Source organism: Eptatretus burgeri, chromosome 5 (genome assembly GCF_056783735.1).
Source record: "Eptatretus burgeri isolate ZD-2024b chromosome 5, Ebu_testis_v1, whole genome shotgun sequence".
Lineage (NCBI taxonomy): Eukaryota > Metazoa > Chordata > Myxini > Myxiniformes > Myxinidae > Eptatretus > Eptatretus burgeri.
The window spans coordinates 114,839,114-114,865,767 of record NC_140965.1 but is presented as its reverse complement, the minus strand read 5'-3'; the positions used below and the strand labels follow the sequence as shown (position 1 = coordinate 114,865,767).

The 26,654-nt window shown below is 43.1% G+C and overlaps 1 protein-coding gene across 5 annotated transcripts in view; it reads right to left on the bottom strand.

Annotated features, from left to right (window-relative positions):
• Positions 1-26,654, bottom strand: part of LOC147027209 (tyrosine-protein phosphatase non-receptor type 13-like) — a 284,017-nt gene that overhangs the window by 205,473 nt on the left and 51,890 nt on the right. For all 5 annotated transcript variants that reach the window (XM_085883442.1, XM_085883444.1, XM_085883445.1 and 2 more), the window contains exons 4-6: positions 7,937-8,002; positions 7,609-7,794; positions 3,850-3,961 (exon numbers count right to left, since the gene is read on the bottom strand). In XM_085883442.1, coding sequence (XP_085739568.1) covers positions 3,850-3,961; positions 7,609-7,794; positions 7,937-8,002 — 364 coding nt within the window. The remainder of the gene's footprint in view (positions 1-3,849; positions 3,962-7,608; positions 7,795-7,936; positions 8,003-26,654) is intronic.

Sequence of the window (26,654 nt, the reverse complement as noted above, 5' to 3'; positions counted from 1 at the left end):
CCTAACGCCGCCTTCACTTCCCCTCCCCTCATGCCACCTTCACTTCCCCTCCACTCACGCCACCTTCACTTCCCTCCCCTCATGCCACCTTCACTTCCACTCGCCTCATGCCATCTTCACTTCCCCTCCCCTCACACCACCTTCACTTCTCCTCTCCTCACGCCACCTTCACTTCCCCTCCCCTCATGCCACCTTCACTTCCACTCACCTCATGCCACCTTCACTTCCCCTCCCCTCACACCATCTTCACTTCTCCTCTCCTCACGCCACCTTCACTTCCCCTCCCCTCATGCCACCTTCACTTCCCCTCCCCTCATGCCACCTTCACTTCCCCTCCCCTCACACCCCCTTCACTTCTCCTCTCCTCCCGCCACCTTCACTCCCCCTCCCCTCACCCCACCTTCACTTCCCCTCCCCTCACGCCACCTTCACTTCCCCTCCCCTCACGCCACCTTCACTTCCACTCCCCTCACGCCACCTTCACTTCTCCTCCCCTAATGCCGCCTTCACTTCTCCTCCCCTAACGCCGCCTTCACTTCCCCTCCCCTCACGCCACCTTCACTTCCCCTCCACTCACGCCACCTTCACTTCCCCTCCCCTCATGCCACCTTCACTTCCACTCGCCTCATGCAACCTTCACTTCCCCTCCCCTCACACCACCTTCACTTCTCCTCTCTCCTCACGCCACCTTCACTTCCCCTCCCCTCATGCCACCTTCACTTCCCCTCGCCTCTTGCCACCTTCACTCCCCCTCCCCTCACACCTCCTTCACTTCACCTCTCCTCACGCCACCTTCACTTCCCCTCCCCTCATGCCACCTTCACTTCCACTCGCCTCATGCCACCTTCACTTCCCCTCCCCTCACACCACCTTCACTTCTCCTCTCCTCACGCCACCTTCACTTCCCCTCCCCTCATGCCACCTTCACTTCCCCTCCCCTCACGCCACCTTCACTTCCCCTCCCCTCACGCCACTTTCGCTTCTCCTCCCCAAATGCTTCCTTCACTTATCCTCCCCTCACACCACCTTCACTTCCCCTACCCTCACACCACTTTCACTTCTCCTCCCCTAATGCCTCCTTCACATCACCTTCACTTCCCCTCACGTCACCTTCCCTTCACCTCTCTTCACACTGCCTTCCCTTCTGCTCTCCTCACACTAACCTCCTCCCAAACCACCACCACCACCGTACAACTCTCCGGAGGTCGATGAGAGGAAGGGGTATCAAAGAATGTGTGAATTGGACAAATGAACACATATTTTTATCAGTCAGTGTTGCTGTGAGGAGCAATACTGGTTTAAATTTTGAAATTTGGCTCAGGTTGATATCCTCGTGCTTATCGCATTTATGGAAATTAAATAAATGCACGGACACTGGCACAGGTTTTTCGACGCTTGAAAGAAAACGCCTTTCCTTCCCTTCTTTCATGCTTCCCTCCTTCCAAAGCGCCCCCCAAACCTCCAAAGGACGTCTCCGGGCAGTGGTTAATAAGACCCGTTTGAACATGCTATTTTACCGTACCCTATTTCGTTCAATCCTGTACTAATACCTCAGATAGGACCACCACCCCACTTTTCCCCTCAAGTCCCACTATCAAACACAACTCCAGAACACCCTTTTCCTCTCTCCACTTCTCTCCTCCATCATCGTTACCCCCACTCCCCCTCCCAGAGGGTATAGAGCCTTGGTGAGGTGTCGCTCTCCCTCCCCCTCCAAGCTCACCCATCGCTCACCCCCTCCTCCCTCTCTCCCACCCCTCCATCCTCCCTCTCGCCCACCCTCTTTCCCTTTCCCCCGATTCATATTCTCATCAGTGAAGTGACAGGTTGTATTTGCTCGTCTATAATAACAAATGTGAGTGTGTGTCAGTCAGTCGGTACATGTGTGTGCGTCTACTCCATAACTCCAAAACCATGAAACTTAGTGGCCAAAGCTTTGCCTGCACACTAAGGGAACGAAAACTGGGTATTTCGGTGAAGTTAAACACCCCTTTTGAAGATAATTAACAGCTTACCTCCATGAAAGGTTTATCCTTGGTCAGCCCTTCTCCTCGCAAGGGTCTTCGCCAGTATTTTGATTCGGCCTAATTCAAGCATGACTTATCTTGGAAACACGATCGACTCTCAAGGACAAATTAAAGTCTATAATCGAAACATTATTTCGGATTTGATAATTGGATCTCGTCTAAATAAGTGTCGAAATCCGGAGTGAAATCTGAAAAATTTAACAAATTAGACATTATTATAACTATGTGTATTTATTTAAGCAAAGCATTAAACTTGATTTTTTTTTCTCCTGTTCGGATGGTTATATTGAGTGAAGACAAGATTAAGGAATGTGTATAAAGTAGAGCTTCATTGAACACAACCAAAATAATTAACCAGCGGGAACGCCGTGATTTTTCACCTTTTTGGTTGATCTCTTTTCGTTATATAATATTTATATAAATATACTGTATTAATATGTACCTACGATAATATATATATTTTTAATTCCAACGTTGAATCGAACCTTGTGTTCCGAACTCCACCATGTTGGTCCGAGCTGCCAAGGCTTTGGCCGATATTTTGGGTGCTCTCGGTGGGAATTTAATTTCGCTAATTTCTCACTTGAATTCTAAATTTAAAGAACTACATTATATTTAAGTGCAAGCCTTTGTGGTTCTCCTGTTGGTGTATTTTATCTGTGCGGAACTTCATATGGAACCGCAACGGATGTTGGAACAGGCCGCGTTTGCCTCGGTCACAAAGGTCGCTCATTCAGGACGTCATGTGATGCTGTATGCACATATATTAGTGCTGAGCCGATTAGAAAATTTGACTGTAACCGATTACCGATTTTAAAAAGAAAAAAAAAATCTGAAAAAATATACAATAAAATTGGCCGAAACCGATGCCGCTGCCGATTATAAAGTGGTAAATAATGACATCATAGTTCATTGTGCACACGTGAAGTGCACACCGTGCCAGATTGGTGCCGTGCCTTTGCTTGACGTTATCGAGTGGCTGTAAATCGATACATTTTAAATTCCTTCTCTCATCAATTGGTTTATAAAACAGCACAGCATGCTGTTATTTTTAAAATTAATGATGAGCTCCCGTGTGCTACTACTAGTCTACGACAACTACTACTACTAGTACTACTACTACTACTCAGTGGACGCTTCCGACATCGATCCATGACGACAAGTCAAAACAAGACCAGTCGACTACTCGCTCCTCATTATCCAGTTTACGACGAGCAAGGATATAAAACCAGACATTACATCTCCTTGCTCACTTCCGTTTTTTACCAGAAAGCACGCTGGACGAAACCATTCTCCTCCCTCCTTCTTCTAGCATTCACTGCACATTCACTATCCTCATGTAAGATCTGTACCATTCTGATAACTTTGCTCGGGATTCCATAATTAGCCATGATCTTCCAAAGGCTTTCTCGGTGCACGGAGTCCAAGGCTTTTTCAAAGTCCACAAAAGCAATGCATACAGAGCTTCCTGCCACTCTGCTACCTGCTAAATTATGTTACGCACAATAAAGAATTGCTCAACTGTGTTTCTGCCTCTTCTAAAACCTGCTTGCTCATCCCTCAACTTTTTGTCAACTTCATCTCTCATTCTGTCTATCAGCACTCTTCCAAATACTTTACTTGGAACTGATGTTAAAGTAATTCCTTTCCAATCTCCACATTCTGACAGGTTACTTTCTTTGGTATTTTGACAATTAACCCCTGCTTCAACACTTTAGGTACTTCCTCTTTGCCCCAAATTGCTATAAACAAATTGTTCGGTCTAACATTATATCCTCCATATGCAATTAAATTGAATATGAAGGTCAGAAGTCATACTTACCATCACTGCCAAGAACCAACACAGGCTGTGTGTGTCGTCTCAAGCGTTCCCTAATTTGCTGCCTTCGTCTCTCTGGTGGAACTTCGTACATCCCAGGTCCAGAATTCTCATGCTGCAAATGATATCATGGATCATATCCATTCATGGTTGGCACATTGGTCATGAAGGATGTGTATCACACAGCCTACATCATTTATTATACAGGGTGGCCATAAAGTCTGGAAACATAGGTGAATATACTTTTTAAGAATCTTATGCCGGTACTGCGAGGCACCCCCATTTCCATGGATGTCCGGCGAGTTGACTTCTTCGGGCTGGCTATTACCTTTGCTCTGACAGTTTCCTTTACCTGGTTGGATACGGACAGTCATCCAGAATGGAGTTTGTCCAACACACTGACTGTGTCCTTGAATTTTTGAACCAACTTCCCCACTGTGCTTTGGGAGATGGCAGCTCTTCGAGGATGACACGTGTTGAAGTGCTCTGCTATCCGTCAATATGACCAGCCCTCAAGTCCACTAAGCAGTATCACCTCAACACGTTTGTCTTTTGTCAAGGGCATCTTCAAACTGTAACAGAATAATATAATATTATCTATGTTTCCAGACTTTATGGCCACCCTGTAGTTTTGCCATAACAAACAAATCACTTCCTCGTTGATACATTCATCTCTGCCTTTGGTGGTAAAACAATTTGCAGCCCGCTAAGCAAAGTGAAAAATAAAATCAAGAAACAAGAGATACCTCAAAAAAAGCTTGCATTACTATAAATATTTATTAGTCTTGACAAGGTGAGGAAACAAAAAAGTAATGGATGTCAAACTGCACCGAAACTTGAGTCGCATTTTCAAGTTGAAGGCCAAATGACTGCTATCGTTTTGCACAACATGTATAACACCAAGTACAACTCTGGGTACAAAACATACAACAAAAATAGGACCATGAGTCCTGAAGCTCACCTGGATCAGAAGCAACAGTCACTGAACCCCCCCCCCCCCGCACAGAACCCCCGAGACCCTGATTATTTCATGCTGTGAAAAAAAACTTTCGTACATCATGAGTGATGAAAGTTGTGAAGTTTCATCAAAATCGTCCATGTAGTTTTGGAGAAGAGAGCAAATACCTATTTTTGGGAGGTCAACCCACCCTGTAGATCCCCTTTATGAGCGCAGATTTTGAAGCGGTCAATACCCCTTCGTTCGGCATCAGATATAAAGCTTGTGGCCAAGTTTCATCAATATCGTGTGTGTGGTTCAACCGATAATGATTGAAGTGTTTACAGACTCACTGACTGACTGACTGACTCACCTATGGACACTGCTCGAATGCATAAGATCACCGGGCTAAAGTCCCAGGAGAGCTACAAATGAGAAGCCTCCGATGGGTACTTGGTTTTTACCCCTCAACCCAATTGGGCTAAGGGGTATTGTCGGCACAGGCGTTGTCCGTCCGGGCGTCCGTCAACTTTTGGTTTCCGTCAATTTCGAGGAGAACGCCTTGTCCGATGAAATCCATTTTTGTAGTGTGTGTTGGGGCTGAGTAGAGGAAGGTTCCTTTCCAAAATGGGCGCGCTGCGATTTTCAATGTGGCCTCCATGGCAGCCATCTTGAAATTGGTTTCCGTCGATTTCGAGGAGAACGCCTTGTCCGAATAAATCCATTTTTGCTGGGTGTGTTGGGGTTGAGTGGAGGAAGGTTCCCTTCGAAAATGGGCATGCTGCGATTTTCAATATGGCCACCATCTTGAAATTGGTTTGCGTCAAGGGGCTGAGGGGTTACGCCCGCTTTGCGGTGCTATTTTTCTAATTAGCCTGGCAGTCATCTTGATAAAGCAGAATCCTTGAGAGCGACACGTGTTGAGTGAGCCACTTTCCAAACATCTTGCTTTCTTTCTGCATTGTGTATTTATTGCCGAACTCAACCATATTCGCTGGGGAGTTGAACTCACCTTGTTCTTCAGCAATAGGTAAGCGGTTTGTTGTGTGGGCTTGCTCAAAGACAAACAGATAAAGTAAGCCAATTCACCCTTACAAAGGAAAAAAACATTAAACTTAAAAACAATAAATCATGTCTTGTGGGTTAAAGCAGGTGAAGCAATTCTAGGTGTGAACTGACATCGAAATTCGTCACCAAGAATGACTATACAGTGATCACTTCATCCGCAATTACTTTGAAATCATCACGCTTCAGTCACGCCCCCCCTCCTCCACCACCACCCACCAACACCTCCCCCACCAAAAAAAACAACATCAACCCCCATCACCAAATCCACAAGCACACTCACCCTCTATGACACCAAACCCACAAGCACACTCACCCTCTATGACACCAAACCCACTCTCCCAATGGGAAGGGGGAAAGTGAGCAGTGGTGCATCACAAACAACCATCAAAAACTTTAGTACTTACAACAGACGTGTTTTTAAAACAAAAAACAAACCACACCGCTTACAAACCCCACCCACCATTGGTGTAACAACCCCCCCCCCCTCCCAGTATAAACAAACCTCCTGGCATAAACAAACTGCACGACAAAGACAAACCACCAAGCATATCCTTGCTAAGAAACTGCTTTGATAGCATCGGCATTCTGTGAAGACTATGGTACATCAAGGACACCAGACTGAAATTCCAGGAGGTCGTGGGTTCAAATCCTGCTGAAGGCAGCAGTTTGAAAGTTCTTCTTCTTCTTCTTCTGCTTGAGTATGGCAGCTTGACTGCGAGGTAGCTGTCATTTTGTTGGGGCGCAGGTGTGCCGCTGATGTAGTTCCACCACACCAGCACGCTGGTCCTCATTTTCACCGACATCCAGAAGGATGACAGGCTGAGTCAACCCCACCTGGTGTTAAATCAGCGGCCATCGAGGCTTGAACTCAGGACCCGAAGATCCCGAGCCAGCCACCCTCACTGCAAAGCCACCACCAGGCTTGTGAAAGATTTTGATTCCAAGTTTTGAGAAACTGACCTTGTTCCAGGAGCAGTAGTATGTTTCTATCCAATTGTCAATAACCCAGATGGTTCACAAATAACTTTTAGGAATTAAGTGATATTCACTGTCTCACGTGGTTCAGCCATCACGCAAAACTAGTCCACAAGTTGTGGTTAAACTCATGTCCTCAGGACAAGCTTAAATCGGCAACAAAACATTACCGATGAAAAGGCAATAACGCTCCCCTCATCCATCCAAATGAATGTAAATAAACTGACAAAACATGGGATTCAAACCGATGCCTCCCGTATGGGGAGTAAGTGCTCAAACCACCAGACTATTCAGGCAGCCAACTCTAAAGCCATTTACAAAATGAAAAGCATTCCAGTTGATTCTTGGCTTCCGTGTGGCTGCAATAGGTATGTTTGGTTTGGCTGGGAATGGGGACAATTGTCCAAACAAACACAGGGACGGTTAAGTAATAATCTTGGAGCAATATAACTCTCGAGTAATCAGCTAAATGCTTTTGGAAAAGGGGAATTCATTGAATTTGGCATCAATGGCTTCAGCATTGATCAGAGTTTATTTTGCGATGATAAATTCATGGTGTGCTCGATTCATTAATTTGATCACATTTGCACCACCAAGTTAGATGTTACTACTCCGGAACGGTTGCTTTATACATCACAAACAAACAAACATTCATACTCTTTTTATTTGCAAGTGATTCGTTTTCGATCCGAGAGCTCTGGTGATACGTCTGCAGGTAATAATTAAAAGGTATGTGCCGTTATTTTAACTATGTTGTCTCGTGATTGTAATGCTACACATACCTGGTAGAAACTTCCCAGCACAAGTCGAGCGAGCCTCCCAACATGCATGCCTGTGGGTATTGCACCTGCAGGTTTGCCATGCTTGATGCACGAACTCAGGACGGTGCTCAAGGAAGCTCTACGCTGAGGAATGTCCTCACACATCGCCAGGAGAACATGACCAAGGTGCGTGCCCAGATGCACGGGCTGTAAAAGAGGACATGACACAAATTCTTACTTCGGCATCAGAATGGAACAATATGATCCAGGTCGTCGTCAAATACATCACCATCGAATAATTTCAAACTAACTGGGTTTGCCTCTTCATCGGGGTAACAAGCAAGCTCACCTGTGTTTCAGGTACTTGGTAGTCTGCAGCCCAGTATAATGTCATTCCAAGGGAGTACAGATGCATCTAAATTGGGAAGGAAAAAAAATTGTGTTTCCCAGTCTGAATAATCTTTCCCACTGTGAATTCTGCATTTCAGGCACAAAATATTTTTGAAGTGGCATCAAGGTGGGTTAAAGTAGAGGAGTTGCATCAATGGTACATCAAGGTGGGTTAAAGTAAAGGAGTTGCATCAATGGTACATCAAGGTGGGTTAAAGTGGAGGAGTTGCATCAATGGTTCATCAAGGTGGGTTAAAGTAGAGGAGTTGCATCAATGGTACATGAAGGTGGGTTAAAGTGGAGGAGTTGCATCAATGGCACATCAATGTGGGTTAAAGTGGAGGAGTTGCATCAATGGTACATGAAGGTGGGTTAAAGTGGAGGAGTTGCATCAATGGTACATGAAGGTGGGTTAAAGTAAAGGAGTTGCATCAATGGTACATCAAGGTGGGTTAAAGTGGAGGAGTTGCATCAATGGTTCATCAAGGTGGGTTAAAGTAGAGGAGTTGCATCAATGGTACATGAAGGTGGGTTAAAGTGAAGGAGTTGCATCAATGGTACATGAAGGTGGGTTAAAGTAAAGGAGTTGCATCAATGGTACATCAAGGTGGGTTAAAGTAGAGGAGTTGCCTCAATGGTACATGAAGGTGGGTTAAAGTAAAGGAGTTGCATCAATGGTACATGAAGGTGGGTTAAAGTAAAGGAGTTGCATCAATGGTACATGAAGGTGGGTTAAAGTAAAGGAGTTGCATCAATGGTACATCAAGGTGGGTTAAAGTGGAGGAGTTGCATCAATGGTACATCAAGGTGGGTTAAAGTAAAGGAGTTGCATCAATGGTACATCAAGGTGGGTTAAAGTGGAGGAGTTGCATCAATGGTTCATCAAGGTGGGTTAAAGTAGAGGAGTTGCATCAATGGTACATGAAGGTGGGTTAAAGTGGAGGAGTTGCATCAATGGTAAATGAAGGTGGGTTAAAGTAGAGGAGTTGCATCAATGGTACATCAAGGTGGGTTAAAGTAAAGGAGTTGCATCAATGGTACATCAAGGTGGGTTAAAGTAGAGGAGTTGCATCAATGGTACATCAAGGTGGGTTAAAGTGGAGGAGTTGCATCAATAGTACATCAAGGTGGGTTAAAGTAGAGGAGTTGCATCAATGGTACATCAAGGTGGGTTAAAGTGGAGGAGTTGCATCAATGGTACATCAAGGTGGGTTAAAGTGGAGGAGTTGCATCAATGGTACATCAAGGTGAGTTAAAGTGGAGGAGTTGCATCAATGGTACATCAAGGTGGGTTAAAGTAGAGGAGTTGCATCAATGGTACATGAAGGTGGGTTAAAGTAAAGGAGTTGCATCAATGGTACATCAAGGTGGGTTAAAGTGGAGCAGTTGCATCAATGGTACATCAAGGTGGGTTAAAGTGGAGGAGTTGCATCAATGGTACATCAAGGTGGGTTAAAGTGGAGGAGTTGCATCAATGGCACATCAATGTGGGTTAAAGTGGAGGAGTTGCATCAATGGTACATGAAGGTGGGTTAAAGTAGAGGAGTTGCATCAATGGTACATCAAGGTGGGTTAAAGTGGAGGAGTTGCATCAATGGTTCATCAAGGTGGGTTAAAGTAGAGGAGTTGCATCAATGGTACATCAAGGTGGGTTAAAGTGGAGGAGTTGCATCAATAGTACATCAAGGTGGGTTAAAGTGGAGGAGTTGCATCAATGGTACATCAAGTTGGGTTAAAGTGGAGGAGTTGCATCAATGGTACATCAAGGTGGGTTAAAGTGGAGGAGTTGCATCAATGGTAGATCAAGGTGGGTTAAAGTGGAGGAGTTGCATCAATGGTACATCAAGGTGGGTTAAAGTAGAGGAGTTTCATCAATGGTACATCAAGGTGGGTTAAAGTAGAGGAATTGCATCAATGGTACATTAAGGTGGGTTAAAGTGGAGGAGTTGCATCAATGTGGGTTAAAGTGGAGTTGCATCAATGTGGGTTAAAGTGGAGTTGCATCAATGATACATCAAGGTGGGTTAAAGTAGAGGAGTTGCATCAATGGCACATCAATGTGGATTAAAGTGGAGTTGCATCAATGGTACATTAAGGTGGGTTAAAGTAGAGGAGTTGCATCAATGGTACATGAAGGTGGGTTAAAGTGGAGGAGTTGCATCAATGGTACATGAAGGTGGGTTAAAGTAGAGGAGTTGCATCAATGGTACATCAAGGTGGGTTAAAGTGGAGGAGTTGCATCAATGGTACATGAAGGTGGGTTAAAGTGGAGGAGTTGCATCAATGGTACATCAAGGTGGGTTAAAGTGGAGGAGTTGCATCAATGGCACATCAATGTGGGTTAAAGTGGAGGAGTTGCATCAATGGTACATGAAGGTGGGTTAAAGTAGAGGAGTTGCATCAATGGTACATCAAGGTGGGTTAAAGTGGAGGAGTTGCATCAATGGTACATCAAGGTGGGTTAAAGTGGAGGAGTTGCATCAATGGTACATCAAGGTGGGTTAAAGTGGAGGAGTTTCATCAATGGTACATCAAGGTGGGTTAAAGTAGAGGAATTGCATCAATGGTACATTAAGCTGGGTTAAAGTGGAGGAGTTGCATCAATGTGGGTTAAAGTGGAGTTGCATCAATGTGGGTTAAAGTGGAGTTGCATCAATGATACATCAAGGTGGGTTAAAGTAGAGGAGTTGCATCAATGGCACATCAATGTGGATTAAAGTGAAGTTGCATCAATGGTACATTAAGGTGGGTTAAAGTGGAGGAGTTGTATCAATGTGGGTTAAAGTGGAGTTGCATCAATGTGGGTTAAAGTGGAGTTGCATCAATGATACATCAAGGTGGGTTAAAGTAGAGGAGTTGCATCAATGGCACATCAATGTGGATTAAAGTGAAGTTGCATCAATGGTACATTAAGGTGGGTTAAAGTGGAGGAGTTGCATCAATGTGGGTTAAAGTGGAGTTGCATCAATGTGGGTTAAAGTGGAGTTGCATCAATGATACATCAAGGTGGGTTAAAGTAGAGGAGTTGCATCAATGGCACATCAATGTGGATTAAAGTGAAGTTGCATCAATGGTACATTAAGGTGGGTTAAAGTGGAGGAGTTGTATCAATCGTATATCAAGGTGGGTAAAAGTGGAGGAGTTGCATCAATGGTACATCAAGTTGGGTTAAAGTAAAGGAGTTGCATCAATGGTACATGAAGGTGGGTAAAAGTAAAGGAGTTGCATCAATGGTACATGAAGGTGGGTAAAAGTGGAGGAGTTGCATCAATGGTACATCAAGGTGGGTTAAAGTAGAGGAGTTGCATCAATGGTACATCAAGGTGGGTTAAAGTGGAGGAGTTGCATCAATGGTACATCAAGGTGGGTTAAAGTGGAGGAGTTGCATCAATGGTACATCAAGGTGGGTTAAAGTGGAGGAGTTGCATCAATGGTACATCAAGGTGGGTTAAAGTGGAGGAGTTGCATCAATGGTACATCAAGGTGGGTTAAAGTAGAGGAGTTTCATCAATGGTACATCAAGGTGGGTTAAAGTAGAGGAGTTGCATCAATGGTACATTAAGGTGGGTTAAAGTGGAGGAGTTGCATCAATGTGGGTTAAAGTGGAGTTGTATCAATGGTACATCAAGGTGGGTTAAAGTAGAGGAGTTGCATCAATGGCACATCAATGTGGGTTAAAGTGGAGTTGCATCAATGGCACATTAAGGTGGGTTAAAGTGGAGGAGTTGTATCAATCGTATATCAAGGTGGGTAAAAGTGGAGGAGTTGCATCAATGGTACATCAAGTTGGGTTAAAGTGGAGGAGTTGCATCAATGGTACATCAAGGTGGGTTAAAGTGGAGGAGTTGCATCAATGGTACATCAAGGTGGGTTAAAGTGGAGGAGTTGCATCAATGGTAGATCAAGGTGGGTTAAAGTGGAGGAGTTGCATCAATGGTACATCAAGGTGGGTTAAAGTAGAGGAGTTTCATCAATGGTACATCAAGGTGGGTTAAAGTAGAGGAATTGCATCAATGGTACATTAAGCTGGGTTAAAGTGGAGGAGTTGCATCAATGTGGGTTAAAGTGGAGTTGCATCAATGTGGGTTAAAGTGGAGTTGCATCAATGATACATCAAGGTGGGTTAAAGTAGAGGAGTTGCATCAATGGCACATCAATGTGGATTAAAGTGAAGTTGCATCAATGGTACATTAAGGTGGGTTAAAGTGGAGGAGTTGTATCAATCGTATATCAAGGTGGGTAAAAGTGGAGGAGTTGCATCAATGGTACATCAAGTTGGGTTAAAGTAAAGGAGTTGCATCAATGGTACATGAAGGTGGGTAAAAGTAAAGGAGTTGCATCAATGGTACATGAAGGTGGGTAAAAGTGGAGGAGTTGCATCAATGGTACATCAAGGTGGGTTAAAGTAGAGGAGTTGCATCAATGGTACATCAAGGTGGGTTAAAGTGGAGGAGTTGCATCAATGGTACATCAAGGTGGGTTAAAGTGGAGGAGTTGCATCAATGGTACATCAAGGTGGGTTAAAGTGGAGGAGTTGCATCAATGGTACATCAAGGTGGGTTAAAGTGGAGGAGTTGCATCAATGGTACATCAAGGTGGGTTAAAGTAGAGGAGTTTCATCAATGGTACATCAAGGTGGGTTAAAGTAGAGGAGTTGCATCAATGGTACATTAAGGTGGGTTAAAGTGGAGGAGTTGCATCAATGTGGGTTAAAGTGGAGTTGTATCAATGGTACATCAAGGTGGGTTAAAGTAGAGGAGTTGCATCAATGGCACATCAATGTGGGTTAAAGTGGAGTTGCATCAATGGCACATTAAGGTGGGTTAAAGTGGAGGAGTTGTATCAATCGTATATCAAGGTGGGTAAAAGTGGAGGAGTTGCATCAATGGTACATCAAGTTGGGTTAAAGTGGAGGAGTTGCATCAATGGTACATCAAGGTGGGTTAAAGTGGAGGAGTTGCATCAATGGTACATGAAGGTGGGTTAAAGTAGAGGAGTTGCATCAATGGTACATCAAGGTGGGTTAAAGTGGAGGAGTTGCATCAATGGTACATGAAGGTGGGTTAAAGTGGAGGAGTTGCATCAATGGTACATCAAGGTGGGTAAAAGTGGAGGAGTTGCATCAATGGTACATCAAGGTGGGTAAAAGTGGAGGAGTTGCATCAATGGTACATCAAGGTGGGTTAAAGTGGAGGAGTTGCATCAATGGTACATCAAGGTGGGTTAAAGTGGAGGAGTTGCATCAATGGTACATCAAGGTGGGTTAAAGTGGAGGAGTTGCTTCAATGGTACATCAAGGTGGGTTAAAGTGGAGGAGTTGCATCAATGGTACATCAAGGTGGGTTAAAGTGGAGGAGTTGCATCAATGGTACATCAAGGTGGGTTAAAGTGGAGGAGTTGCATCAATGGTACATCAAGGTGGGTTAAAGTGGAGGAGTTGCATCAATGGTACATCAAGGTGGGTTAAAGTAGAGGAGTTTCATCAATGGTACATCAAGGTGGGTTAAAGTAGAGGAGTTGCATCAATGTGGGTTTCAGTGGTGTTGCATCAATGGTACATCAAGGTGAGTTAAAGTAGAGGAGTTGCATCAATGGTACTTCAAGGTGGGTTAAAGTGGAGTTGCATCAATGGTACATTAAGGTGGGTTAAAGTGGAGGAGTTGTATCAATCGTATATCAAGGTGGGTAAAAGTGGAGGAGTTGTATCAATCGTATATCAAGGTGGGTAAAAGTGGAGGAGTTGCATCAATGGTACATCAAGGTGGGTTAAAGTGGAGGAGTTGCATCAATGTTACATCAAGGTGGGTTAAAGTGGAGGAGTTGCATCAATGGTACATCAAGGTGGGTTAAAGTAGAGGAGTTGCATCAATGGCACATCAATGTGGGTAAAAGTGGAGGAGTTGCATCAATAGTGCATCTATAATGTCATACAACAAAACATCAGTGGTGAAATGTTTTAATAAGCATCAAGTACGATATAACATCTTTAACCAAAGAACAACTCAAGGCCTGGCATTTAAATAAAAAAATATAAAACTACTACATTTGAATAACTATATTCAGTAATAAGAAAAGCAAGAAGAAAAATAATGATTAACCTGACTAGCTGAGAGTTTAAAAAAAGATTACATATTGGATTCACATTCAAGTGCTCAAAATCACGTTCCTAAGGTTTGAGTAATTCAACAGAACCTTGAGAGTCATCATGAAGCAGTTTGTGATGTGGATCTGCTTACAAACAGGAAATGTCCTGGCACATTTAATAAACAGGAGGTCATAAAATTACTTTAGCTAATTGCTATTGACAATGCACGAGGCATTTTTGGTAGTGTTCAGGTGGTTTACCAATTTAACATTATGTTGATTTAACTAAATCGATTGACACAGACCAACTGAGCCAGGGGTGGGGGCTGGAGGGGTTGTGAGGGTGGGGGGGGGTACAAGACCTTCCTCGAATGACGAAATGGTGTTAATGGTACTGCGTTCAATATTACAGTTATGATTCCCCAAGGATCACCCAAATGAAAACCAAAGCTGGCAGTGAAACAGACGAGAAGGCAGGAAAACACTTATTATAATTAAAAGGGGGTTATTTACAAAATGTTTCTGGAAAAGGGTAGACAAGACACTCAATAAACAGTACAGATCTGGCAGTCAAACAACACAGGAACAGGGGGACGTTTCAGCCTTGATCTCTCAGATTTGTCTCATGATCAGCCATGATCTTTCTTTGGCAAACCACATTCCAATGTTGGCCTCTAAAGCCAGCTGACTGGGCATCCTCCATCATACAAAGTCGTTCCTTGGCGCACCTCAATTGCAATTCACCTACTAGGCCTTCATCTGCAATTTGATGAAGTACTCCTCTCCCCTCTGGGCTGGCTTCCAATGCCTCACACCTTGCTCACCTTCATGCCAGGGAAACCAACGCCATCAAGATTCATGGAATCTCCCACGCATAAAGCTGAGTCTATGTGTCTATCACTTCGCCACCGCAGGCAGGTTGGTGGTCTCTGTCTTCTACTGCCTCCTTTCCAGTCTTGCACCATCTGCTCGTTCCGTGCTTTGTCCCCCTAGGTTTCTGCAGGTCACACAGTGTCCACCATCAACCAATTTCTCATTAAACTACCTAAATCCAGGATCACTGCTCAACTCCAGGAATTCGTTCATCTTTTTCGCCACCTGTGGAACCAACTTCCACATTCTCTTCAATCTCATTCTTCCCTCCAGGTCTTCAAGACAGCTGTTCACCACCATCTCAGATTGTCTCCAATCTAAAAGCATGATCTTTTCTACCCTTGTTAACACCGTCCCACACACCCCAATCCCTCCTTCCAAATTTCCAGTTTTCCCTCCTTGGAGTTCCTTTCTCTATCCATCTTGTCCACCCCATGCATCTTCTCCTGTCCCCCATTGTTTGTCCAAGTCTGCCTCTATCTTGGCCTTTAACTCTGCTGTTGGTGTCTCCATCTCTCCATCTCTGTCTCTCTCTCCTGCTCCTTTTGTCATGATGTGTGATGATCCGTTCAGTGTATTACTTCTAGCTCTTCAACTAGCCTTTATTATGTATAAAAAAGGAGGAACATGAAATCTTGTGCACAATTCACACTGAATATAACCTGATAATGGCACCACAACACTGGATTCACACACACAACAAAGGGGAGCAAGTGAGGATTTTAGGCTGGCACGAGCTAGTTGTGGCCAGTGGCGCACCTAAGGTATGGCAGGAATGGCACAGGCCCTGGGCGCCACTTGAAGGGGGGACACCACTGAGCAGGACTCGGTCTCTGTCAAGAATGGAATATTGAAGTTGAAAGACGTCAGAGACGAAAGAAACGAATGGCTGATGAGAACTCGAGAGATGCTGGATTAACAGCCAAGGAAGAAATGGAAAGAATCATGAAGGGAACAATCGACCGTCTTCACAGAGAAATGGACGAAAGGTGCGCTCGTTTGCACAACAGTGACGCCAACTTTGGGTTCCTTCTCGATGTCGAGGGATGCGTTACGACATCAACAGTAACGACATAAAGAAGTGCAAAAAATTGGGCGAATTGTACAGCTCTGATGTTGACGGACAGCGGCTATATGAATAAATTTTTGGATTGCAGAATGTTGCTATCAAGTCGGGACAGCATGAAAATATCAACACCTGACGAGCTTCTCGAATTTATTGTTCAGTTTGGAGATGAGAGAGTCTTCCCCGATCTTCGCATTGCTATTCAGATAATGTGAACCATCGCAGTTTCCATCGCCAGCTGTGAGAGATCATTCAGCAAGTTAAAACTAATACTTTCGTGTTTGAGAGCCTCCATTGGGTCAAGGCAGACTCTGTGATCTTGCTCTGCTGGGTGTAGAAAGAGAAGAAACTGAAAAAAAACAACTGACTTTGAGCACATCAGAGACCAGTTTGCATCAGTGAAAGCAACGAAGGTGCAGTTGTAATTTTCATGTCATGCCATAATTTGTTAAAAGATTAAAGAGCTTGGGTTGTATTTTTGAGCTGATATTATGGTAAAGTTATCGAAAAGATGGGTGTCAGATGTTTGGACAGGGGCGCAATTTCAGTGCTTGCCATCGGTGCTATTTTCCGTAGATACGCCCCTGGTTGTGGCTGAAGGATGATGTGGCACAAGGCTGGTATGGTACAAGGCTGGTATGGCACAAGGCTGGTATGGCACAAGGCTGGTATGGCACAAGGCTGGTATGGCACAAGGCTGGTATGGCACAAGGCTGGTATGGCACAAGGCTGGTATGGCACAAGGCTGGTATGGCACAAGGCAAAGTGCGGCTCAGGGTGTGAACAATGGTGATGAGGAACAACACAATGAGGCCAGAAGATGAGATGTCAACCTGTCTGATCTCTCAAACACGTCCTCCTTCGGCAGCAACTAAAGCAAAGAGAGATGTTGCTTCCTTGAAGGTCCAGCTTCAACTGCCACACGCAGTGAAGCTACGACCTTTGTAAACTCTGGGACAGCCATAATGCTTTGCAGGTCGCATTCTTTGGCAACCCACTACTTGTAGTTGGCTGTCTTCTTGGTCATCCCGCCCTGTGTGACGGCCCTAAAAAAAGTGCTCTGTCCTCCTGCAGGGCTCTGCAGCCAACCTCACTGCCATGCCATACTGTCCTCTGGCCAAACAGTTCATGTTGGTTACCTTCTAATGTGCGTAGCACATTATTGGTACCATTTTGTGCCCAAATCCTCAACCTGGCCTCGCCTGAAGACAGGAGGATTTTACTCGATAGAACCTCGTCACATCTGCTTTAATGTCTGCACTCACAAACTCCTCAGTTCACACGTTATAGACGACTTACTTCTCACAAATATCCTGTTACAAGGGGAATCTAAGCTACATGATTCATACAGTCCATACTAAAGTGTTAGTACAATCAAGCTCGAGATCCCACACCCCTCTCCCTTCGATGTAACAATACTTTTCCATTAAAATAAAAAGTTTCAAACATCATTGACCACATAATATAAAAATTGGTCTCACCAATGGTGGTGTTTGTTATTATCTTCCCTAGTTATGAGAGAATTGGTGGTGAGAGGGTACTAATAGGAGGAAAGATAAGCGGGAGGTGTCGTTACCGGGGATGGTACTTGGAGTGGGAAGATGACATATGGACAAATGGAGGACTGAAAATGTAGAATTTCTAATGTATCAATTCTACTTTTATAGAATAATATTGAATAAAGAAATAGTCTTGCTGGGGAAGACTATTGTCTATCTGTGTCGGTGGACAGGTAGAAAAATTAAACCAACAGAACGTTGATTGAGGTATGCTAACCACTGTGGGAAGTAAGAAGAAAATGTTTGGGGTGTTTTCCCTTCATGAGAGCAAAAGAGGGTTGGTGATCATCTCAACTGCTTATAAACTATTGACATTCATTTTGTGAAACATAAACGAAAGCTGTGTCACATCGAGTGCATCTTGAGAAACTTTTGTCTGTTTCTTCTTCATTTCACATTTCAGGTTATAAGTGTGGCATATACAACATATTTTGCATTAAAAAACAGAAAGTGTGTTTGTTGGACAAAAACACAACATCAACTAGAAGGGCACTCGGTAGGGTGCGTACCTCCGCCAAGCAATCCTGATCCACGAGAACATATCGGGCCCAATGCATTTTTGAAATATCATGCTATACTGTATATCATTTGTGGTCCTATCTCTCAATGGTGAAGAATCACTCTAAAATTAAATAATTCTCATATCCAGATCCTGATTTGGATCTTCACCAAAATCTAATCAGTTCATCCTTGTCACACTGAAAATATCCACAAATTTTCATCCAGATCCGCCCACAAATTTTTGAGCTATCCTGCACACAAACAAACAAACAGACAGAAAGTGGTGAAAACATAACCTCCTTCACCTTCGGTGGTGGAGGTAAATTAAAAAATAATAATAATAAAAGTCTGGACAGAGTCGGTGTACAGCTGTTTTTGAATGACAGAGCGGACAATGATTATACGGAGAACAATGGGTAATAAAAATAAATAAATAAATAAATAAATTTAATCTTCTTCTTCTTGCAAAGATCAATGTTCCCTACCCCCTCCAAATAAGGTTAAAAAAAACAAACTGCAGGGCTTGGAACTTTAATTCGGAACTTTTAAAGATACAGTGGCCACAACAGGATGATTGGCTCAACCAAACTGTGTTCAAGTCTCCTCAAATATTTGCTTTTGAATCTGATTGATCAAGAAGAGTTATCAGACATAATACTGTAGGCCTGGTGTCCGCTTAATGGTTAAGATGCTTGGCTTAAGATCTGATGGTCTTGAGTTCAAGCCCGTTTTACCATTGAATTAACACCAGGTAGGGTTGACTCGACCTGCCATCCTCCCGAAGTCAGCAAACCAAGTACCAGCGTACTGGTAACAGGGGCATTGCATCAGCAACGCAGCACATCCCCAGAATATGATACAGCCAAGAAGCCAGAAGCTGTGTATGAATAAATCTATACTAATAAAAGGGTGTGTGTGTGTGTGTGTGTGTGTGTGTGTGTGTGTGTGTGTGTGTGTGTGTGTGTGTGTGTGTGTGTGTGTGTGTGTGTGTGTGTGTGTGTGTGTGTGTGTGTGTGTGGTTGATTGGTATTTACATATGCGGGTTTCACAATGTGGAATGGAGTCCTCCCACGGCAAGCTCAAAGCATCCACCTTCATACCGGTAAGGGGTCACGATTCGTGGACCGAGCTGTGAAGTTTTGTGTTCTCAACGTTTTGTGTCGAGAGTTCTCTTTAGGATCGTCACTGAGCCCCTGACGGCTTCCAACTGTCGTTTGTTTGTTATAATATTCCCAGGGATGGTTTTTAACTCACCTGTAAAGTAGTTCCGGGGAACTTGTGGGATGGTGCGTCATCCGTCCGTCCGTCCACAAATACTTGCAGCTTCTTCTCAGAAAATTACACATACGATTTCAATGAAATTTGACCACAACCTTCATCACCTATGATGGCATTAAAAAACGGGGTCTGAAGGGGTTTACAGAGGGAGTTGATGGGGGTGCGTGTGGTTGCCTCCCCAAAGAGGTATTTGCTTTCTTCTTTAACGACACACACAATTCCGATGAAACTTCACAACAGCCTTCATCACCTATGACCTACCAGAGTTTTTTCATGATGTGAGAAAAATCTACTCTCAGGGGATTTAAGGGGGGTTTTCCCCCCAAAACAAATAATTGCATTCTTCTCCAAAACTACACATACAATTCCGATGAAACTTGTCCACCATCTTCAGCACCCGTGATGTACCAAAGTTTGTTCACGACATAAAAAAAAAAAATTGGGGTCGAAGGGGTTCTACAGTGGGGGAGGGGGGTGCCCCACCAAACATGTATTTGCTTTCCTTTCTGAAACCACACACAATTTCAATGAAACTTGACCACAACCTTTATCACCTGTAATGTATCAAAGTTTGTTCATGGCATTAAAAAAAAAAAACCCATAGGTATTTACTTTCTTCTCCATAAAATATTTTGTGGGTCATCCGTGCCTCCCAGTGGTTGCCTGGTTATCTTATCCAGCCGCTACCAGGTGAGCACCCAGGGGTATTGCCCCTTTGTTTAATATCTCTGTGAGGTTCTTTGTCATCATTCCTGTAGATCCTGCTATCACTGGTACAACTTTGGCATTCTTCAGCTTCCAGGATCTTCTCACTTCATTCTTGAGGTCTTGGTGTTTGGTCATTTTCTTGGTTTCTGCATCGTTTAGCAATGTCTTCTTCAATCAGCAATGTCTTCTTCTGGTTTTTTTATTTTTGTACCTAAGTATGATATCTGGTCACAACGCTTTGTTTTCGATGTTCCCGCTCGATGGGATCATGAGTTCGTATGTGAGCAGTCGGTACTTCCATGTTTTCAGTGATTACGTTTGCTTCATGTTCTCACAAATTTTCCGGAACTGGGATATCAAAGTTTTTGCAGATGTGCCAGCGGATTACTTTACAAACTTTGCTGTGTTGTTATGTGTACAGCTGTTCTGACATGAGTGTGCGTGTGTGTGTGTGTGTGTGTGTGTGTGTGTGTGTGTGTGTGTGTGTGTGTGTGTGTGTGTGTGTGTGTGTGTGTGTGTGTGTGTGCGTGTGTGTGTGTTCGGTCATTAAGCAGAACATATCATTCTCTTTACTAACCCCACCTCCACCCCTCACCTTTCTCTCTTCCTTTTTTTTTTGTCTCTGTCTCCATCGCTCCCTCCTTCACAAGGCATAGCTCCTCCCCACCTCCCCTCCCCCTTCCTCACTCTTCCCCCTTCCTAGCTTCCCTGTCTCTCTCTCAGCCCCCCTCTTAAATGCCCCCCCCCATCTGTGAAGTGACAGATTGTATTTGCTAGTAGTAAATAAAACAAGGACAAATGTGTCCAAGAGCAGCGTCCTAAAGGTTTTGTCGGCTAAAAATAAAAATAAAAACAACAACAACAACAACAACAACAACAACTTCCGATATTTAATTACGTGCCTTGATTCAGCCAATAGCGAGACCCGTCATAATGTATTTACGTATTTACGATATATAATGTATTTAGGAAATAAATAGTGAATTTACAAAATTACAATATATTAAATGGAATAACCTTTAAATAGTAACGAGAACTTTTCGAAACTTTAAGGGAAATGTCCGAATATATTTAAAAGTTCATGATAGACGCTCTCAAAATGCACCCTCAATGCGAGGATGTGTACATGTGCTTCGTATTTAAGGAGATCCAGATCTTGTATATACAAGAGCCGAGTCCTCGAGGTTAAGGTTTTGTCTTCACAAGAAGAAGAACAAGAAGAAGAACAACAATAACAACAACAACAACAACAACAACAACAACAACAACAACAACAACAACAACAACAACGCAGAGCTCTCTATGAGCAGCGCTCGCTGCTGCTAAAAAGACATAATACATGTGTACAGGACTCGGGTTTTTCTTCTCAATGAAGAAAAGTCCTTTTATACCACTACATCCAACAGCACACCAAACCGTTACTTTTGCAACAGAAATTGGTTGTTCCATATATCAGAGCAGTTGGTGTTCTGCCGAAAATTACATGTTACATTTGTTCATGGAGCCACAGAGATGGAATTAGGCTTAATCACCAAAGAAGATGGTCTCTAGCAAATCCTGGTCTTCTTCGATCCGCTGGGCAATGACGGTGCAAAATTCGAGTCTGTGTGTCTCTCTCTGTCTGTCTGTCTCTCTCTATCTCTCTATCTCTCTCTATCTCTCTCTATCTCTCTCTATCTCTCTCTCTCTCTCTCTCTCTCTCTCTCTCTCTATCTCTCTCTATCTCTCTCTATCTCTCTCTCTCTCTCTATCTCTCTATATCTCTCTATATATCTCTATCTCTCTCTCGTCCTCTCTCTCTCTCTCTCTCTCTCTCTCTATCTCTCTTTATCTCTCTCTCTCTCTCTCTCTCTCTCTCTCTCTATCTCTCTATATCTCTCTATATCTCTCTATATCTCTCTCTCTCTCTCTCTCTCTCTCTCTCTCTCTCTCTCTCTCTCTCTCTCTCTCTCTCTCTCTCTCTCTCTCTCTCTCTCTCTCTCTCTCTCTCTCTCTCTCTCTCATTTTGGTCTAGTGCTACAGCCACTATATATTGTACGGATACATTTTCTGATCATTGTGCACAATTCTTCCATTGGTCGTGTGAGAAGTTCCCACCAACTGTGCAAGTCAGCGTGTCGACTTTTTCAGAGAAACCTGCAAAGCTTCTCTTACAGCTTCGATCTTGTTGGGTGTTGTCACTCAAGGTTTTCCACCAATGTGTCTTTTAACTTGGTCTTTCACACTTTGTGTCTCTAAACTTTTCAACAATACGTCTGATGGTTTTGAATTGTGGAAGTCTTGCATTTGGATAGATCCTACGAAACCGCCTGTCACAAGAAAGTCTCTAAAATAAGTGCCAGCTGGGGCAGAGATAAATCTTTTGACATGGTTGAAACTTCTGTGGAATAAAACAAACTTTAAACCTTGTTCTTTAGGTGACCTGGAAATTAAAAAGACGGTTACATTATTAAAATGATGCCAGCTGTTTGAATGTTGCACATCATTTTGGACCACCCTGTGCATCTGCACATCAATAATTGCTTTAGAAAAGCATTATAATCGAGTCACAAACGCTGTCGGGGGTAACTTAAAGCGCAATGTCCTGAAAAGACAAAACACGCAATTATCCACGACCTTCAAATCACAGGTAAGAACATGATTGGTGGCAATCCATAAATCTTTTCTGGATATAATTTGGCCTTCAAATGGGACGAGAAATCCGAAACCAAAACAAATCTTATTCTTATCAAATACAGAGATCAAGACGTGTGTAAGTGTCATACAATCAGAGAGTGAAGAATCAACAATTTTATGTTGAGAAAGGGGAACATATGGACAAACACCCGAATGATGACACAATGTTCCACGGGAAATAATATGTGATAGTGATTGGCTGCTGTTTGAAGAAATGGAGTGTTTGGCTGCTGCTGCTGCACAATCGAGACACACTCAGAGAGGCGATGCCAACAATATTGGAAAAGTAGGACAAATTGGTCTGTTAAGATTCAGGGAGGGTAAAAGGGAGAGGTTACTGAATGAAAATGTAACCATGAAGTAGGTACAAAGGACAGTGAGAGTACAAGGGGTACATTCACAATAAAAATCGAGAGAGAGCAAGGATGGCCAAGAAAATACTTTGTCTTCCAGAAAATTCCAAGTTTAGAGACATTGTCAGCTCATTTGTGGTTGTTGGTAACGTCGAGACAAAGGAGCTCGAATAGACTCGACATCAGCACGAAATAATCGGTTGTTTGTGTTTGTGAAAACCTTTCAATGTTTGTGAAAATGGGGGGAAAGAATGACTGGAATGTCACAACTGTGGTTGTTAAACAATTTAATGTCTTTTTCTCCAAATCAGGAGACAAGAATGCAGTCACGGTCCACCCGTCTGTAATTTGAAAGGTCTGCGTTGGCACCCTTCTCGTAAATAGGGGGTGATGCTTCGAACTTTCAATCATAATGGTGAACTTGGTTGTCTGCAAATGGCATAAAATAGCAAAGAAAGGGAAACACAAGAAAATTCCACACGGACCATTTGCAGCTACGTCGATCGACCTCGTGACATTACTCTCGCCCAGCCCTCCTTGTTCGTCATGGTCACGTTTTACGATACTTACAACTAGTGTCTCACCTTGAACATTTCAAAATCTTCAATAAAAGGCAATTAATTACGTCGTTAATTGTTGATGAGCCAGCATATTTAACTGTGCAAAACACCAATACACGACCTGAACAAAATCGTCAATGAGTAATTTGTGATCGTTATGATGTGCAGAGATCATGTTCATTATCAGTGCAGTCTCGATTTATTAATTTATATCGCTACACCTATAATTCCAGCACTGTGTGTGTGTGTGTGTGTGTGTGTGTGTGTGTGTGTGTGTGTGTGTGTGTGTGTGTGTGTGTGTGTGTGTGTGTGTGTGTGTGTGTGTGTGTGTGTGTGTGTGTGTGTGTGACCGCTGTTTCTCTACAACCACTGGTCCGATCTAATTGAAACTTGCCAGGTATATTGCTGGGGACCTGAGGATGTGCCTTTTCAAGGTTTGATATTAATCGGACAAGTGGTTCCCAAGTTATGGCCATTTATTTACCAAACCATGACAAGACACATTGCTACGTAGGCGTGGCCGATGGGGAAAGCGCGTCTTAGTTACCGTGGCGTAGGAGTGGCAATGGTCAATGGCAGCGAATGTCATGGCTAGCAAAGACAGGGAGGTAAACTTGATTTTAATTAACTCTGTGTGTGTAAGTATCACAGCAGTTGTTACTTCAATGTAAGCGATAAGTCGTGGAATGAATGTGAACATTCCATACGGGCACGCACCACTTCTGGATAGTGATAACTTACTGTATTATAATAATTTCTCGATTTCTTATGCGCATTTATAGAAAAACACAATGCCCCAATCGAGTCGTCATTTACGAGAGCGAAGGAACGGCCTGTGTGGTTGTTTGAAAAAAAAAATTCTGGTTTGCATGTACGGCCACGCACGTACGGGCACGCGAGAGCGAAGGAACGGCCTGTGTAGTTGTTGTTTCTGGCACGCGGTTTGAAAGTTTTTTTTGTTTGTTTTTGCATGTACGGCCACGCACGTACGACAACGCACGTACGGGCACGTCCTGGTAATTTTAAACCGGGAAAGTGTGATAGTCTGATCTCTTCTTCTTCTTCTTCTTCTTCTTCTTCTTCATCTTTCTCTTCTTCAATCTGTACTGAGTTCCTTCTTCACAGATTAAACAATTTGTTCAATCAAACGATTCAAAGTACCATGTTTAATGTTCAGTTTCCATTCATCTTATATTTAAATGCCCCCAAGCGAGTGTAAATTAGTTATGTGGATGCTTCGGGCAAATGTTTCTTCACATTTTGTACTGTTATTTACTTATTTTATAACTTGCATATTATTATGAATCAAAATAAAGATCATAAAGGGCAGACATAAAACAAAATTGTGAGTATAAAAAAAATACGTTTTCTTTTTTATCATGCGTACAAACAGCCACACAACCATATACACCACTAGTTAAGCTAGGTAAATTAGTTGCGGTCAGAAAACCGAGACTGGTTACTCAGCAATGCTCAACATGCTCGAACCCTTGGAAAGGCTCCGTTTCACAAAAAAAAACAACTTTCCAATGGACCCTTGTAAGGTTAACAAGGATGCAAGTCCTCGTCGAGGACACAACCCCCAACTACAACTTTAAAAAAAAAAAGACATATAGATTTTACATTTAAATAAATAAATGCAGAAAAGTGAAAGGAAAAAAATAATAATAATAATTAAAAGTTGTGTGCTGGTAGTGGAAATGTTAAAAGTGTATTTAATTTTTTTTTTTTTTTTAATCCAAGGTTGTGTGTTGTGGAGATGGTAAGTGTATATAAATAAATAATGGTTCCCAAAAACGTACGAGCCTGTACTATTCTCTCCAATAAAATTATTTCAATAAATGCCAAAATTCAGAAATAAAATGTGTCCAATTACTTGATGGTTTGAATCCCAAGATCATTTGACCAATCTCATGCCCAAACATTATTGCATAAACATACCAAATATGAAAGAAGTGCATTGTCATTTTAGCTCACCTGGAACATAGTTCAGGTGAGGTATTAGCATCGCATGGTGTCCATCAGTCACAGTGAGTCAGTCTGTAAACACTCGGATCTTTTTCTCCAAAATTACACACAGGACTTGGATGAAACTTGACCACAACGTTCAACATCCGTGATGAACCAAAGTTTCTTCATGGCAATAAAAAAAAACAAGTTCGAATTGCGAACATACCCCGTGGGAGTTCATTCGTACAACTCTCAGGTGAGGGATAGCACGGACGACAGATAGTTTTGAAATTTGGTAAGATTTTCATCGCATCAGAAAAAGAAACCACAACACCTCACAAGAGTGAGTCTAGTTTCATATAATCATTTGCAACTTAATTTTGCGTTGGGCATTGCCCAGGGCATTTAATATTTTTTAATGGCCCAAATGGGTCATTTCTCGGCGCAAATGGCCAAGATCTCAGTTTGGGCTCAGTTAATGCCTGCAGAGTGACCTGAAGAATATACCTGTCAAATTCGGTCCGGTTTCCTTCATGAATAACCGATAAATAGCAATTTTAAGAAAATGGACCAAAAGAGCCGTTTCTCAGCCCAAAGGGCCAGAATCGCACGTTGGGCTCAGTTATTGCCTGGGAAATGGTCTCTAGAATATACCTGTCAAGTTTGGTTTGGTTCCGTTCACTAATAATTTTAAGAAAATGGGCCAAAATGGGCCGTTCTCGGCCCGAAGGGCCGCAATCGCACTTTGGGCTCAGTTACTGCCTGTGCATATGTGTCTAGTATATGCCTATTAATTTTCATCTAATTCTGTTCACGAATAATGGAAAAATAGACGTTCAAATGAACTGTACACAAGAAAAGAGAGAACGCGAACAGCGCTTCCACCCCACGGGGTAAAAATAAAAATCAGGTTCTAAGGGAGTGTACAGGGATTGCCGGTTTTAGTCGGTCCAGGTTTGACTGCCCCAAAAAACAGGTATTTGCCTTCTTCTATGAAACTACATACAATTTTGATAATGAAACTTTACCACAACCCCCATGATGTACTAAAGGTTGGTCACAGCATAAA